This window comes from Glycine soja, chromosome 1, assembly GCF_004193775.1.
Source record: "Glycine soja cultivar W05 chromosome 1, ASM419377v2, whole genome shotgun sequence".
In the NCBI taxonomy this organism is placed as follows: Eukaryota; Viridiplantae; Streptophyta; class Magnoliopsida; order Fabales; family Fabaceae; genus Glycine; species Glycine soja.
Genome location: NC_041002.1, coordinates 322130 through 339033, shown reverse-complemented (window position 1 = coordinate 339033; position 16904 = coordinate 322130). Strand labels below are relative to the sequence as shown.

The 16904-nt window shown below is 37.6% G+C and overlaps 3 protein-coding genes across 5 annotated transcripts; 1 reads left to right on the top strand and 2 right to left on the bottom strand.

The window, feature by feature from the left end:
- The first annotated feature begins 934 nt into the window (after positions 1-934).
- Positions 935-6898, top strand: LOC114407175 (auxin response factor 19-like). Of its 2 annotated transcripts, XR_003665614.1 has the most exons (12): positions 935-1293; positions 1367-1522; positions 1610-1694; positions 1909-1999; positions 2099-2263; positions 2363-2485; positions 2785-2860; positions 3014-3152; positions 3368-5229; positions 5350-5540; positions 5694-5826; positions 6133-6248. XR_003665614.1 is itself a non-coding variant. In XM_028370183.1 (11 exons), the coding sequence occupies exons 1-11, from the start codon at positions 1021-1023 to the stop codon at positions 6266-6268; spliced, it is 3297 nt and encodes a 1098-aa protein (XP_028225984.1). In that variant the 5' UTR covers positions 935-1020; the 3' UTR covers positions 6269-6898. The 2 variants fall into 2 exon arrangements, 1 of the variants encoding a protein (XP_028225984.1); XM_028370183.1 differs by lacking the exon at positions 5694-5826 and having other exon boundaries at positions 6133-6898.
- Positions 6899-9122: 2224 nt separating this feature from the next.
- Positions 9123-11711, bottom strand: LOC114407166 (FCS-Like Zinc finger 1-like). The gene is made up of 2 exons (XM_028370170.1): positions 11281-11711; positions 9123-9528 (listed from the first exon to the last, which is right to left on the bottom strand). Exons 1-2 carry the CDS (start codon positions 11562-11564, stop codon positions 9381-9383), a joined length of 432 nt encoding a protein of 143 aa, XP_028225971.1. The 5' UTR covers positions 11565-11711; the 3' UTR covers positions 9123-9380.
- Positions 11712-12283: 572 nt separating this feature from the next.
- Positions 12284-16884, bottom strand: LOC114407103 (U-box domain-containing protein 52-like). 2 transcript variants are annotated; one of them, XM_028370079.1, is made up of 8 exons: positions 16336-16884; positions 16016-16098; positions 15589-15710; positions 15150-15424; positions 14985-15057; positions 13929-14636; positions 12700-13582; positions 12284-12593 (listed from the first exon to the last, which is right to left on the bottom strand). In XM_028370079.1, exons 1-8 carry the CDS (start codon positions 16508-16510, stop codon positions 12522-12524), a joined length of 2391 nt encoding a protein of 796 aa, XP_028225880.1. In that variant the 5' UTR covers positions 16511-16884; the 3' UTR covers positions 12284-12521. The 2 variants fall into 2 exon arrangements, with proteins under 2 accessions (XP_028225880.1, XP_028225887.1); XM_028370086.1 differs by having other exon boundaries at positions 15150-15421.
- Between the last annotated feature and the right edge of the window lie 20 nt (positions 16885-16904).

The window sequence follows — 16904 nt, the reverse complement described above, 5'->3', positions numbered from 1 at the left end:
TTTAATTTATTATGATGATGGATAACAATCACATTTTGATTAATTAATTAGTTATTTCTCAATAGTATTTTAAATGAATATGTTCAGACTAAAGTTTAATTGGACCAGAGTAAAAGAAATAAAATATAACTGTAATTTTTTAGAAATAGAAAACTATAATATTTTTATTTTAAAATAAAAGACTAACAGTAAAATAAAAAGAATAAAATTATATTTAAGCTTTATTATTTTAAGAGATTATACATTTAGTATGATTATGATGTGGTTTATCAGCTCGGATAGGCCTAAGGCTGGGCTTCTTTGAAGATTAGATAGAAAATAATTGTCTCAAAAACAACACATTGCTGAAATAATATGGTAATCAATAAATAAATCAAGAAGTAGATGAACCGGCTGTGCAGCGGCCATGTGCGGGCAAGCGCATTTGCGATCACATGAGATTTCCTTCCCTTCCTTGCGCAATGACCAATTCATTTTTATTTTATTTTATGAGTGCGTGTAGCAATGGCAATTATGATTTCTTTATAAAAGAACAATTAAGTTAATCGATATTATGACTGTTTACAATCTAATAATAATGTAGAAAAACAAACAATTATCATGACAAGTTTGTTTATTAAGATATCATGGTATAATATACTCCTAACTTCAATCCTGTTGCATTGTATAAAAATGATTTATTTTACGACAAGTATTTTAGTAATTTTATTAGATTTAGTCATTAAAAATATTAGTTAGTGTAGTCTTTTGTTAATTTCCAAAAATCAATTTTACCCACTTTTATTTCATCACTAAATTAAACGGGCCTGTTTCTAATTTTTTATTAAATAATAGTTTTAGTTTAATATATAGAAAATATTAAACAAAAAAACTTTTTAAGAGTAAATGATTTTTAATTTGATAACTTTTTATGTTTAAATAAGACTGGTGGAAGAATAAAAGAAAGGAGGTGAGAATGATGGTGTAAACGGTGAGAGCGTGGCGTCTGGTCCATAACTGGGGAGGTAAACTGATTGCAGTATGAAGAAGAAGAGCAGCATAAAGGCGGAGCTGTGGCACGCTTGTGCGGGGCCTTTGGTTAAGCTTCCTCCCTCCGGCACGCACGTCATCTACTTCCCTCAAGGTCACAGCGAACAAGTCTCTGCTTCTCTCAACAGAGATGTCCACTCTCAAATCCCCAACTATCCCAATCTCCCCTCCAAGCTACTCTGTCTCCTCCACACTCTCACTTTGCATGCTGATCCCCAAACTGATCAAGTCTACGCTCAGATTACTCTTCAACCCCTCCCTTCTGTACGCTTTCTAACCATCCATTCCTTCTCTTCCACTTTCCCATTCTCTCTGTTGTTTATCACATTCATTTCAGTTTGACAAGGATGCTCTCTTGAGATCTGATCTCGCTCTCGAATCCACCAAGCCACCACCTGACTTCTTCTGCAAACAACTCACCGCCAGTGATACTAGCACTCACGGTGGTTTCTCCGTCCCTCGCCGTGCCGCCGAGAAGATTTTCCCTCCTCTTGTATCTCCATTCCCCCGTTTCCATTTTCTAACCCCTTCACTCATTCTTCACTCTTTCATCTAATTCTTTTAATCCCCTCTTCTGTAGGATTATTCTATGCAACCTCCTGCTCAAGAACTCGTCGCCAGGGATTTGCACGACACCGTTTGGACATTCCGCCACATATACCGTGGTACGTTTCAGACTCCAAAGGAAATGTAAGGTTGATCTAGTAGTGAAGGGTGAAGGAAACGGGGAAGATGTCGCGGTTTTGAATCCTTCCCTAACAAACAATACTAACAACTAATATTTGTCCATCCAAAATAAAAACGTTTCAGACTCCAAACAAATCAATAACTTTTTTTGAATAAAATCTCATGATGCTCCTTCTCTCTCTCTCTCTCTAGGACAACCAAAACGGCATTTGCTTACCACTGGATGGAGTCTGTTTGTTAGTGGAAAGAGGCTTTTTGCCGGAGACTCTGTTTTGTTCATTAGGTATATTCATTCATTCATGCTTTTACGCTTTCTACAACTTTTCAAATATCACCTTCCTCCTCATTTTTAATTTTTAATGTTTCTGTCTGTGTCTGCCAGAGATGAAAAGCAGCAGCTTCTTTTGGGTATCAGACGAGCTAACAGGCAACCCACCAACATATCGTCATCAGTGTTATCAAGTGATAGTATGCACATTGGAATTCTTGCTGCAGCGGCTCATGCAGCTGCAAATAATAGCCCCTTCACCGTCTTTTACAATCCTAGGTTCACTATTGCTTCCAATAAGATTGCAAACGCATAGATCAGCTGTTTTGTCAAATGTGTCTTTCATGTTCTCAATCTATGCCTTTCTTTTGTTCGCAGGGCTAGTCCCTCAGAATTTGTTATTCCTTTAGCCAAGTACTACAAGTCAGTGTACAGCCACCAGCCATCACTTGGCATGCGTTTCCGAATGATGTTTGAAACTGAAGACTCAGGAACAAGAAGGTGCCTCACTTTTAAGTCCATGTATATGATGTATGCGTTGTAAAAGTATGGATGATGGGGTTGAAATTAATGCCTTCATGAAGTAAACTTGGGTGGTTGAGTGTCATATTTGGAAGATGTAGTTAGTTTGTCTTGTAATTTAGTTGGTGCTTGTATAAGTATTCATTTCTCAATCCAGTTTCATTAAAATTGGCATTTTATGTAGCATTCCTGGAATAGGGGATGCTTGGCTGGAAATAGATATTATATATACTGGTTGACAATGAAAATTATATTTAATCATTTCAATCCTGCTGCAGGCATATGGGTACAGTTACAGGTATCAGTGATCTGGATCCTGTGCAATGGAAAAACTCTCAATGGCGTAATTTGCAGGTACCATTACTCACATCCTTTAGCATTTCATGTATGTAATTCCCCACCCCCTGTCTATCAGTAATTGAATCCAGGAGATTTATATTTTCAAATATGTCTGTTTATTTAATATGGACAAGCAATGGTTGTTAAGTTTTACATATCATTGGTCAGGTTGGTTGGGATGAGTCAACCGCTGGGGAAAAGCGTAGCAGGGTCTCAATCTGGGAAATTGAACCAGTGACTGCTCCATTTTTCATCTGTCCACCTCCATTCTTTAGATCCAAGAGACCAAGACAACCTGGAATGCCTGGTAAACAATTCTACTATATACATTTTAGATGCAAAGAGGAAATATATTTGTTTTTTCAAAACCACCTCTTCTAGATTCTTCATTCTTGAGCTTCTCACTTGTTTCCTGGTGGTGCTTTCACTTTATTAAATTTCTTAATGGAGGAAAATTTAAATTTAGTTTAGTGATTGGAAATATGTAGTTTATTTTGGCTCATTTTTTCTTTACTTTGGCAGATGATGAATTGTCTGATTTTGATAACATTTTCAAGCAGACAATGCCTTGGCCTGGTGATGATATGTGCGTGAAGGATCCCCAAGGTCTCCCTGGCTTGAACTTAGCTCAATGGATGAACATGCAGCAAAATCCTGCACTGGCTAGCTCATTGCAGCCAAATTATGCACCTTCCTTATCGGGTTCTATTTTGCAAAATATTCCTGGACCTGATATTTCTCACCAGCTGGGATTTTCTGCTCCACAAATTTCTCAGTCAAACAATGTAGCCTTAAATACTCAGAGGCTTCTTCAGACCGCTCCACAACTGGATCACCTTCAGAAGCTACCATCTACTTCTAGCACATTGGGAACAGTCCTGCCGCCGCAGCAACAGTTGGGTGATATCACTCAACAATCGAGGCAGAACTTGGCAAATCAAACAATCCCTCAGGGTCAAGTTCAGGCCCAACTCGTGCATCCCCAGAACATTGTCCAAACCAACAATATTCTTCAACAGCAGCAACCATCCAGTCAAAACCATCAACTACATAGAAGCCTCTCTCAGAACCCATCACAGCAGCAGCAGCAGACAATTATTGGTCAGAATCAACACCAAAATTTGATACAGTCTCCTATGCCTGATCATGTTCAACAATTACAGATGTCTGACGATCAGATTCAGCTGCAGTTGTTACAGAAGCTTCAACAACAAAAACAAACACTCTTGGCCCAACAAACTGCATTGCAGCATTCTACTCAACTTACTCAAATCCAGGATCGGCAAAGACAGCTTTTAGACAAAACGCATAACTTGTCTAGAGCACTAACACCTGGTCAAGTACGGGAAATTCCTCCTATTTTTCAGAATTCACTCCCCAAGGCTAATTCTATCTCAAATCCGATTACAAAGGCCAATTGCCAGAGCAATATTCAATTCTATCAGCAGCCCAAGCTTCAACAGCAGCAACCTGGCTTGCTTTCTGAAATGCCTGGCCATACGGCACTTCACCCTACCACTACAACCAACCAACTTTCTGCTGCTGGCAGTAGTATACTGACTGGAGCAGGTGGTGCAGGGCAGTCTGTAATTACTGATGAAGTTCTATCTTGCTCCACCTCACCTTCTGCAAATAACTGTACCAATGCACTTCCACAATTGATAAATTCACGATTCCAGAGAAGCACACTGGTAGGCGATGACATGGCCCAGTCTGCTGCCACAATCTTGAGTTCAAGTGCCTTAGAAACCACGTCATCAAATGCAAACATGTTGAAAGATTTACAGCCAAAGTCTGAAGTTAAGCCATCTCTGAATATTTCCAAAATTCAGAATCAAGGGCATTTTGCTCCTCAGACATACTTGAATGGTAATGCTGCCCATACAGATTGTTTGGACACATCATCTTCTACAACTTCAGTTTGCCTTTCTCAGAATGACGCTCATATGCATCAGAATAACAATCCATTATCTTACAATCCACAGTCTTTGTTGTTTAGAGACAATAATCAAGATGGGGAAGTTCAGGCAGATGCTAGGAGCAATATTCCTTATGCCAATAACATTGATAGCCAAATGGGAATGCCACTGAATCCAGATTCACTCTCAACCAAAGGCACATTGAGGTTGGGGAAGGATTTGTCTAATAATTTCTCTTCAGAAGGCATGCTTGGTAATTATGAAATTAACAGAGATGCCCAGCAGGAACCTTCGTCTTCAATGGTTTCACAGACATTTGGTGTACCTGATATGGCCTTCAATTCAATTGATTCCACAATAGATGATAGTAACTTCTTGAATAGTGGTCCATGGGCTCCACCACCAGCACCGCCACTGCCACCTCTGCCACCAGCACAGTTTCAGCGGATGAGGACATATACCAAGGTTTATTGATGTTATTGTTATTTCAATAATAAATCTGTCTTGATGGTAGATGTAAGCTGTTTCATGGGTGTGTGTGCTTTTCTTTTATTCTAAATTAGCTTTTTTCTTTTGGCCCTTTAGGTATATAAACGTGGAGCTGTGGGAAGATCCATAGACATAACACGGTATTCAGGTTATGAGGAGCTTAAACAGGATCTAGCTCGTAGGTTTGGCATAGAGGGACAGCTGGAGGATCGGCAAAGGATAGGTTGGAAACTTGTCTATGTGGATCATGAGAGTGATGTTCTACTATTGGGAGATGACCCTTGGGAGTAAGTCTGACCATTCCCTTTTCTCATTGGCTTTTTTCTTTTGCATGTGCATATTTTTAGCTGGCAAGAAATAGGATGTTCCATAGTTCAATAGTCTTTTCGTTGACCCTTGTAGCCTACCAACCAGAGTTTTTTTTTTTTTTTTTTTTCCAGAGTTGATGCATTCTCCTCCTTAGGATAAGATAACAAATAATGTCCCATTGTTCAAGTTGGTAGGCTTGAAGCGTCCCACAACTCACCTACCTATCAACTTGTGCTACCAATTTCACCATGAGTGTCATGACAGGTCATAGGGATATGAATGTCTAGCTATTTGCCTTTACTACTTATTCATGTATTTTTTAAGGCATTATTATCTTGGACATTAAGAGGAAAGGCATATAATCATAGCATTTATTATGGTGGAAAATATCAAACCCCAAAAGCATTGGAATATGCATCTTGTATTAGGAGTGATTCCTGAATGCCAATAAATATAGGAACAAATATATAATGGTTGGGATTTATGTTTAAACTTAGACAAATTCGTAAAACATTGAATTTTTCTGATTAATTGTTTTGATATTTGAATTGTTTGTGATGGGTATTTCAGGGAGTTTGTGAACTGTGTTCGCTGTATTAAAATACTTTCTCCTCAAGAAGTGCAACAGATGAGCTTGGACGGAGATTTTGGCAATGGTGGCCTTCCAAATCAAGCCTGTAGCAGCTCTGACGGTGGGGATACTTAAAATGGAGTTCAGTAATACACTAACTATTCTTCCGTATTGTTAACTCAGATTATTTCTGGGAGATGCATTATTGTCCTAGTTCCGAAAGGCGGTTATTATGCCACTGGGGACTTGAAAGCGATCTTTTGCAGTTTGAAAGGAGAATTTTTGTCTCTGTTCTGGACGTGCTAATTTTAAGAGCCAAATGAAGGTGGAGAAGCGAGCTGCTCCTAGTGCTACAAATTCAATTAAGTTACTATAAACTGGTACTGAATCGAATGTTTGGAGCACCCGGACAAAACTAGACGTGTTTCAAGCCATAGATTTGTTGTTGTTGTAATGTTGAAAAGAATTGTTCTTGGCATGGTCAGAAATATTTAATTCTATGTATTGTAGAAAGAAAGGTTTAATATTGAGCGGTGGTTTTGAATGTATAAAGTCATAGGCAGCTAGATTTTGCGGAAGCTTTCACGATCTTCCATCCTTGGAGGCACCTTAGTAATTTTTAGCCTAGAGGACTGTGAAGTAGAGAAACTTCAAATGTTGTAAGGTCATGTAGACACTGTTGCATTGTTTGCTTGAAGCATAAGTACTAAAAATGGTGGAGAATTAATTGACTGTACAGGAGATCGATTACTAGTATTTGACACATGAATCTAATGTTCATCATCGACTCTTATTCTAATTCAGTAATTGTTACGAAGAACAATGGTATTAGACATAACACTACAACAGTGCTATAGTGAGAACAAAGTGCAATTTGAATTTCAGTTAGAGGTTGTAGTTTATAAATTTATAGGAAACATTAATTCGGAGTGGGCACTTTTTATTTTGTTGCGTGCATATGAAGAAAACAAAATTAGTGAACGTAGAGTGTGGGAGGTGCAAAACTGGAACTGTAACCAAATGGGGGGGGGGGGGGGGGGGGGATGTTTGAAAAGCGGATTTTGAGTTTGTTTGTGGGGAGCAGGGGAATTTCCCATTGGCAGATCACAATGCAGCACAAACATAGACATGCCGGTGGGGCTCTGAGTGCAACCTGTGGAGGTGACAAAATTTGGCTCACTCGTGAATTCAATTGGGTGAACCATCAACAAGGGTGCATTTGGCTGACATATTCTATAAGGATTGCGTCGCATGGCAATGACAATGGCATCAATTATTGTATCAGAGGAGGGAAGACTTGTATTGTGAGGTGAGGCTGTCTAATGAGATAGATTGGTTTCCCTTATCCTTCTCTATTTCAGCTTTTCAGGATGCCAGATTCCACACTTGCTTGTATAAATAAGTAAGCTATCATGAATAGTCTGCCTGGTAAAATATAAGTTCCGAAGCAACTTGCTTTACCTGTTCCTTTATTACTTTATGTAAGATATAAGTCCCTCGTAACTAAACTCTCGGAAATTTATTCACAAGGATCTAAAATAGAGTGTCAAAGTGCCGCTGTAAAATTTATATAACATGTTTAGACATGGATAGGCTCTTATAAGTGGTGTATCAGTATAACCCTAAAGATGCGTCTATGATGTGAAATTGAAATTTTTTTTATAGGCCTTTTATGTGAGAAGGAATGGTAAGCAGATTGAGACCATTATAGTGTTGTGTGTTGTTGGAGGAGATTCCTTGTTTGGGGGAAACTCAGTGTAAGTAGTCTATGTCTTGTACTGCAAATCTGACCTAAAAACTATATTATTTCAGTACAATTTATATAATTTCTGTGAGCTCATTTCTTGAGTCCAACAGTTAGAATTCTACTTTGACAAAGTACTCAACTTTTACTGCCTTGATTATGTTTTTCAGTTTTTGATTTATTAGTGTATGATACTATTCTTTCTGATTCACTGGACTCTATCCTTTGCCTAGTTCTTATTATTTTGGTCATACTGCAACAATACTATGGTGATTAAGTTAAGAGTAATCTGCCAGATTATGTGAATTGACACACATGTGTTTCTCAGGCAACATTAGGTATGGCACACGTCTTGCAAGAGAACCTGATGAGTTAGTAAAGTTGCTACAGCCATTTTTGTTGAATTGCAAGTTCTTTTTACGTTGTCTGTATGTAGGACTCTATACTGCTTGTTTTTATGTTTTATTAGTTATTACAATAGTATAGTGTACATTTTTTTGTTAAGCTTTTTCTATTTCATTTACTTTGGGCTAGCTAAGTGTGAGGCAGCTGATGCATATGGCAATGATAGAGTTTATTTGGAAAAGTATATTCAGAACCCAAGGAACAATGAGTTCCAGGTTTAAAGTTGACACAGGCTTCTGGTTTAGGTAAATATACACTATTAAATTCCTTAATTTTAGGGACTGATAAAACTAAATACAGCAACCATATAATCTGTTTCCTTAAATTTAATTTCTATTTAGAAAAATGAGGACAACAAGAACGTAATTCTTAATTACTCTGTCAAGGATGGATGCTCTGATGCTTTGCCAAGAAACTATCTGTCTATCTCCCCCAAAAGTTCAAGCTTGACTTGACCCATGCTCGGTGTTCCCTTCTAGTTTGAGTTACTAGATAATAGAGTTTAAGACTTTAAGGTGAGTCGTTAGGGTATCATAATCCTCATTAGCAAAATAAGAGACCAAGAGACATTCAAAAGAAGAGCTTAAAGAAACGAGGGTTGGACTATGGCAAGGAGTTTGTCGTAATTCAAGTAATTGACTTTTTTTTTTTCTTTCTAATTTAAGTTATTCGTGGCTTTACCGTTAATTCTATGCTTATGGTTTTATATGGAGTTGCTAATTACGCTTGACTTATTAAACATTTATAATGTAAGTTTGTACTTAAATTTGCATATGGAATTTCTTTGTAATCTTGTGGACAGCATAGAAGATAACGTACAACAGAAGAAATCTAAAAATCTGCACGAGAATATGAACTTGGTTGCAATTTATATATATTGCGTGAAGAAAGGAAATCTATGTATGTTTTATAATGTTCCATTCATTAGAGATCAAACAATCTACTTCACTACACTTGCTTCGATTTTCGTCGCAACTCTCCCCTGTGGCGAGCTAGGTAGTACCAAATTAAGTCATGGGGATAAACATCTTTATTGAGATTGATGGCGCTAGCTAATTCTTTCATCCTTTAATAATAAAATGACAGGATTGTGTAGGTTCATGCTGCAGCAAGAATAGAAGATGTGAGTGTGACAGGATTGTGCTCTACAACACGAGATCTGCACTTGACTACGTCTTGGTGATCATCGTTGCTAATGCTAATGTGTGTCTCACGGCATTCTGCACTACAAAACGCTTTCTCGCCTCTGTATACATAATTCATAAGTCAATACTATCTGGGGTTTTATGAATACTAATAGAATTAGTTAGATTTCATGACTACCAATGATTACTTTTCAAAAGATAAATTTTCAATCAATGAGCTTACCTGGTTTTTGATAACTCAATAAAGACATCACTTTTATGAGAAAATGAATGTAATCATTAGGGGTAAAAAGAAAATTTAACAATAAATTAATCGTATGTTTTTTATAATCAGGATCAAGGAAAGATTATTTTTTGATTTTTATATATATGATGGGAGGTAGTATTGATTAATTAAGGGAATATGAATATGAATATATATGCGACAGAGTGTTCCAAAAGGGCACATGCAGATGCAGATGAGTTCACCACCAGACACCAGCCAGTTGGTATTATTCCATTGTCAAATTGTGAGAACCACATGTTACATGTAAGGGAGGGGAGGGGACCATACTATATATCTCAGTAACCTTGGATCACACGCAAGCCTACTGTAACATCAAGTTTGGAGAAATTTATGGCCCAGCTACAGCAGTGCATTCACGTTTCATCCAAGATAAATAACCAATTTCCTCTCCCATTTTTAATTTTTCTAAGTTTGTTGGGTGAGAATTAAGATACTTATTAATTAAAATTCATCATGAGTACTTATAATTTTATTCAACCCATATAAAATTCTTAAAATGTTTTTCTTATCATTATGAGTATTTTATATTTAGTAATTGTAAAAAATAGTTAAAAATAACTATTAATTTATCAATTTCTGAATTACAAATAAAATATCCGCATTTTAGTTTTTTGTGGTTTTCATAGTTTTTATTTAGCGTAATTAATTTTTTACCCATTTAGCTGACTGGTGTGGTTTTGGTTCCCCATTTTTTTTTCTTCTAATTATTAAATCCTTCTATTTTAAAATTAATTAAATTTGGTCTCCTTCTTGATTTCAATTTTTTTTTTACTTGAAATACCTTAAATTCTCATTTTCTACTCAAACTTATTGTAAAATGAATCGATTAATTTTAGAAAACCAATATCACATATATTCCAAACTAGAGGAATATATCAACATAATTAAGTCATTTAATCATTAATACGTTATTTTATTATTTATTATGTTATAAAATACGAGTGGATGTATTTAATCATTAATGATTAAAACACAATTTAACCATAAACAGACCATCAAAGAAGAAATGAAAGACTTTGTAATGTAGGTTAATTGGTCCAATTTTGAAAACATAATTGAAAACTGCTGCATCTAAAATTAGAATAGAAAGTCTAACAGAAGAAAAGGGTTCTTGAAATCATAGAATAGAAGTGTGCTTCTCTACAGGTAATTGCAAATGTGAACAGGGGAAAAAGAACTAGTGACAATGGATGAAAAACTTGGAATAAATATCATAAGTACATGATTAGCTTTTGAAGATCAGATACATACCCAAACGGGAAGAAATATAGCAACAGGAAGTTAGGGAGATCTAGACAAATTGGTTATATATTAATAGTCCTTTAGCTTGCAACATGTAAAGGCAAATTCAAATAACTCCCACTGATTCTGATTCTACACACACCGCCACTAATTCTTGCTTTTACACTAACTCCCACTGAATAAAAATTCTAGGTTCCATTCAAATAAATAAGTGAGACATGACACAAGTTAACGAGAAAAAAAGTATAGATTCGGAAATATTAAGAAAAGCAGTAAAGCACCAAATATATATGTATGTCAATTGTCATGCGTTAGAAGTTAGAACCTGTAAATGAAGATGTCAACCCCATGAAGATGTTTGTCGCAAAGATTGCAGGAATTGAGAAAATGAGGGAAGCGGGTTCCAGTATTGTTGAGAGGGGAAGCATAGAAAATGCCATAGTCATAGGTTGTGGTTCCACGAAAGTTAGCAGCAGCTTTAGCAGAGGAGACAACAACATCAGTGGAGTTCATGGCTGCTACTATGCCCAACCCAACTACCCCTCTCTCCAAAATCATCCTATTCCCATTCTTTGGTGGTTTTCTGGAATTAGAATTTGAATTCTCCATTAATTCTGACTGTCTTTTCTTTTAATTTCTTGTCTAGTCTCTCAAAAAGAAAGAATTATGTGGGGAGGGAGCATTTGGAAGTGATGAAAGAGTTCCATAAGCAGTGAGAGGGAATATCTTGATAAAAATCTAACTAACTGACATGCACACCATTGCCACAATTTAGGAATTGTTTTATAGACTAAAACAGTCATAATACGTACCTATCAATTATAATAAATTTATATGTTTCCTATTTTTCTTTTAAGTATTGTATAAAACTGATGTATGGGCAGCATTTTACAAAATTGAATATATGATGATGGTACGTGCCCTTTTCGCAGCTCTACATATTTCAAAAAATATCAAACCTACCGACTAGCTAGGTGAAGCATGTTGACGAATGAATCGATTAAGACAGACGATATTTCTTGAACATTTGTGTTTTCTATGCCATTGTCTATCTTTCTATAAGTAGACAAAAAAATATATTTGTGTATAAACAAATACAATTATTTGTGACGAAACTAATGGGAAAAAGTTCTTGTTGCTGTCTCCCTCTGGCACACTCTATCGCTAGTTTGGTAGTAGAATGGTCGTCCAAAAGGGTCGTCGTTAATTAGAGAATATAGAATAAGACAATGAAGAGGAAAGGGATGAGGTTTAGAATTAAGTGCGAAACATATAGTATATGACTATCCGCTTAAATATATATATTGACAAAGACAAGGCTATAAGTGTGGAAGATTGTGATTGTTCTGCACATCAAATTGTGTTGGATTTAATGACAAAACTCATCATAGATTCCTATTGAAGTTGTGAAATACATTCAAGGATTACAATTATTCATCAAAGATGCATGTGGGCGATCGAGTGTTGTGGATGATATCCAAACCAAGCAAAGTTTAATTGATACCCCTTCTGCCTCCCAAAAAAATTACTCGAAAGGAAAGGTAAAACAATAACTCTACACTTCCATCATATTCTCCCCAGCGATGATGTGCTTGAGCGGCTTTCATATCCAGAGAAGCCAGACACTTCACTCATGTCCTACAACACAGCATTGATCATTCATTCATTTGATGATTATCCAAGTTCAAAAGAAAAAGAAAAAGAAATTAATGAATGTGTGTACATGCATGCATGCATGACTCACTTGAGTTGAAGAAGAAAGTCCGGAAGAGTTACTGTTTCTGGGAACATATCCTGCACCACCACCACCACCACCAGTACTTCTAAGTGCAAACATCATCATAGGTGACATGCATTGTTCAGCAAATGCCCTAAGCTTATTGAGCTCCGGCAACACAACTTTTCCAAGATCTGGTCGATCTTTTCTTCTCATCTCGGCGCATCCGAGGGAAAGCTTGGCGAAATGCAAGGTCTGTTCGAGTGGCCAGTCAGGAATGGCCGGGTCAAGCATCTCTGCAAAAGTGCCCTTCTCAATGGACCTTCCAACATGATGAGTCAAACCCATGGGAGGCTTGGCGGTCACCAATTGAAGAAGCATGATCCCGAGAGAGTATATGTCTGATTTGATTCCGAGCATGCCCGTTTGCTGGTACTCCGGGTCGATGTAGCAGAATGTTCCAGCTGTGGAAGTCATGCGATACTGAGTCACAGTGTCTGCAACCGAAGGAGGGACAAGCCTGGCCAAGCCCACGTCACTGATCTTGCTCACGTAGTTGCGGTCAAGGAGGATGTTCCCGGGTTTCAAGTCGCGGTGGACCAGTGGCTCCGGTTTAGTCTGATGAAGGAAAAGGAGACCTGTGGCTATCTCTGCAGCGATTTGGAACCTCAGCTGCCATGGGAGAGGTGGCCGTGATTTTCCTCTTGGGAACAGACAGTCGTCCAAGCTTCCATTGGCCATGTACTCGTACACCAGACACCCATACTCTGGGCACGCACCCAGCAGAAGAACCATGTTTGGATGCCTTATGCAACTCAGCACTTCCACCTCCTGCTGGAACTGCTCTCTCCCTTGTGCTGCATCTGGCTTCAACACCTTTATTGCAACCTGGGTGCAATCTAGTTCGCACCTGCACATGAGATATTATAAGGTTGATCTAGTCATAATGGTAGAAAGGAAGGAGAGGGAGAGATCGTGGCCTCACACGTTTGAACTTTGCCAATAAAAACTAACAATTACTCTCTCAATTCCAAAACATACATGTTTTATAAATCCAAGACTAAATTCACAACTTTTCTAACTATATCTTTGTTTACAAGTATTAGTACATTCGATATTTTTTGTTATCCAAGATAGACAACAATAGTTACCCACTCATCAATAAAAATGTCTACTTAATATCCAAATATTTATGTTTAATGACAATTCTGACAACATGATTAAATAAGAGTATCTGACAACAATAGTTCACATACCTGTATACTGGCCCATACCCTCCTTCCCCGATCTTGAGAGACTCCGAGAACATGTTTGTTGCCTCTTCTATTTCCTCAATGGTGTATCTTCTGTACCTCGCAGTGTGTCCAAAACTACTCACGGTCTTCTCCTCAGGCTTCTTCCTCTCCATCTGCAGACTCATTCTCTTCTGTGCTTCCAATGCTGCAATCTTTTGAAGTGCTTCTTCTCTTATCTTTTCCTGCTCCATCTCCATCAGTGCCATGGATGATGATGATGTTACAGCTTCACCCGGGGACGACGACATTGATGAGTCTTCCAATTTCTTCTGTTCTTCCACTTTCCAACGTTGAAGCTCCATTGCCTTATGCTTTGCGGTCATGGCTTCCTTGCAGACAGAGCTGTACATTTCCATTGTCTGCTTCAGTTCCAGCTTCAGCCTCCTCATCTCGAATTCCACGTCGTCGGTGCAATCGGATAACCTCGATTGCGAGGAGAAGGAGTGGTCATCGATGCCCTGCGATTGTGAAGAGTAGGAAGAAGCGAAGCTGTTCCTACCATCGTAATCTGAGAACCTACCCAGGGCAATTCCACTCGCACTGTCCTGATCCTCGTACAATGTTGGGAACATTCGTTCAACACTTGGCCTTCCGCTGCTCACGAATGATATATCAGAATCCTGAAATTTTGAAGGCTCGTATGTTTTCCCAGCCCTTGTGAACGGTGATCTGCATGCGTCACCAATACTTAGTTTAGTTATCAACTAATATAAGAAAAATGTTACATAAACACCTATTGTATTATTTAACACCTAGAGGAAGGAAAAGATGAGTATAATAAGATTTATGATATGATAAAAAAAAAGAAAAAGAAATGAAAGGTGTTGGAAGAGTGTTTAAAATGATAAGATGTTTGTGTATTATTACTAAATTTATAATCATATGCATGAAAGTATTTAATTAATGAGAAATGTTACAATGAATATCCATGATATAGAGAAAATGAAAGATATTGGTGGGTGTTTAAAATAATGAAATTATTGTGTATCATTACTCTTAATTAATTTTGTAACTTACATGATATCATCTTCATCCATCATGGGGTGGTGTGCCCCATGACTCCCGAATGCTGTTGGCCTCTCTGATGTAGCTGTACATATGTATATGTATCAGAATAAATGGCATATATAATAATTGAAATCAAACAGATTATAAATTAAGTAGTTGACATGCATAACATACGTCGTGGTGGGTAGTTGCGGGGTGGCTGAGAATCTGAAAATCTTTCAGGACTTCGCATTATCTGCGGGTGTGGTTGTTGTTGTGGCTGCAATTGGTTACGGGGTGTGGTGGCAGCGGCGGCGGCAGCGGCAGCGGCAATGGCAGCTTTGTTAGGAGCCAATGGAGCAGTAGCAGATCTTACACTTGAGATTTTTCCTTTAGAAATTATATAAACTGTGCAGAATTGTGGCGCCCCTTTGGACACAGTGCTTGGGACATCAGTTGTCCTAAATCTTCTGTCATAAATATTGCATCAACATGGAATTATATTATATCATCAACACGTACGGAATATTTCATTCTTTTCTTATTCTGTTCTGTGGGGTAGTATTTTTTTTTTTTGATTTCATCATGATTAAGAAAGAGAAAATTGAAGAAAAAAGTTGATTCTTTTAATTACCTAACAAGGCCACCCCTTGAGGGCGCCCCAAGTACAAGAAGCTCTATGGTATTCGTGGAAATGGTGTCTATTAATGCCTTAGATATATCCGTGTCCTCCAGCAGCACTTCTTTGCATTGTATCTGTTTCAAATAAACAAACAATTTCAATTAATTAGGATTTTGTTCATGAGTGCACTTCTCTCTCTATATATATATATAAAAAACTTCGTACCCCATTGCCCAGGCTCTTCGCTATGCGAAGGTATGGGGGGAGAGATGTTGTACGCAGCCTTACCCTTGCATATGCAAAGAGACTGTTTCCGGATTCAAACCCATGACCAACAAGTCACCAAGGCACAACTTTACCGCTGCACCAGGGCTCGCCCTCTCTCTATATATATATATTTATATTAATTGTTGAATGATGAAAATGCATTAGTACTAACACTTTTTCTATTGCAGAAGACTCGAAATGATTCAAAAAGTTCCTTGGATTCGTTGTCGCCCACAGCTTCGCTCAAATGATCCGCTGCACCCATATAAGTCAGGAATATTGTGGGTTAGTTATATGGTATTTGTGTGTGTCAAAAGGATATTCAAGGCAAGAATATGCTAAATTTTACAAACATCGATCAAACTTGGTATATAAACTAGAATTTTGTAACATTATTATAGGCATTATATTGGTAAACATTATTAGTCAAGCCTTTGAAAATAATTATTTTCATGGTTCAAGCAATAGATATATAGATGATTAATTACTTACACAATGGAACCGAAGATGGTCTTTGTCTAACATGGATTAGTAAGAGACATTGGTCTTTGGGAAGAAGATTGTCCACTGCCCATTTGGCAGCATGTTGGCTTGTCTTGTTATTCTCAATTGCCACAGCCACCACACGTCCTGCACCCAGCTTCTTCTCTGAATTCACCCTCGACATTTTTAATTTCTGCCCTGGATGCTATGCTGTGGCGGCCGTGTGGCTTAGCTTGATTGAATCCTGATACAAATTTTATACCATGATATGTTTTGGGGATTAGAAATTAACTAGGATATATTCTTAATTATTAGCCCTTCATCACATAATATAAATATAACAATAACAAGTCATGTGCTGCATTTTTAGCAGTTTGTTGAAACCCAATGTGAGTGGAAAATTCTGTTGCAGATTAGTTTGCACTTTGTTGTTAGGTTCCAAAATTAGTTATGTGTCTGGGAGAATTATCGCAGAAACCCTTCATCTTGGGAAGGGCTGGGTATCTTCTCCCACCTGACCCCAAAGCCAAATCACTTTAGGTCGTTATGTTATAGTTGTTAAAGGATAAATACTTATG

Coding starts and splice junctions, on each gene's coding strand:
- LOC114407175 (XM_028370183.1), top strand. CDS start 1,021: ATGAAGAAGAAGAGCAGCATAAAGGCGGAGCTGTGGCACGCTTGTGCG. Junction 1,523..1,609: donor AGAAGATTTTCCCTCCTCTT/GTATCTCCATTC, acceptor CCTCTTCTGTAG/GATTATTCTATGCAACCTCC. Junction 2,861..3,013: donor CTCAATGGCGTAATTTGCAG/GTACCATTACTC, acceptor ATCATTGGTCAG/GTTGGTTGGGATGAGTCAAC.
- LOC114407166 (XM_028370170.1), bottom strand. CDS start 11,564: ATGGAGAATTCAAATTCTAATTCCAGAAAACCACCAAAGAATGGGAAT. Junction 9,529..11,280: donor GTTGACATCTTCATTTACAG/GTTCTAACTTCT, acceptor TTATGTATACAG/AGGCGAGAAAGCGTTTTGTA.
- LOC114407103 (XM_028370079.1), bottom strand. CDS start 16,510: ATGTCGAGGGTGAATTCAGAGAAGAAGCTGGGTGCAGGACGTGTGGTG. Junction 15,058..15,149: donor CCGCAACTACCCACCACGAC/GTATGTTATGCA, acceptor ACATATGTACAG/CTACATCAGAGAGGCCAACA. Junction 13,583..13,928: donor GGGTATGGGCCAGTATACAG/GTATGTGAACTA, acceptor TCTCATGTGCAG/GTGCGAACTAGATTGCACCC.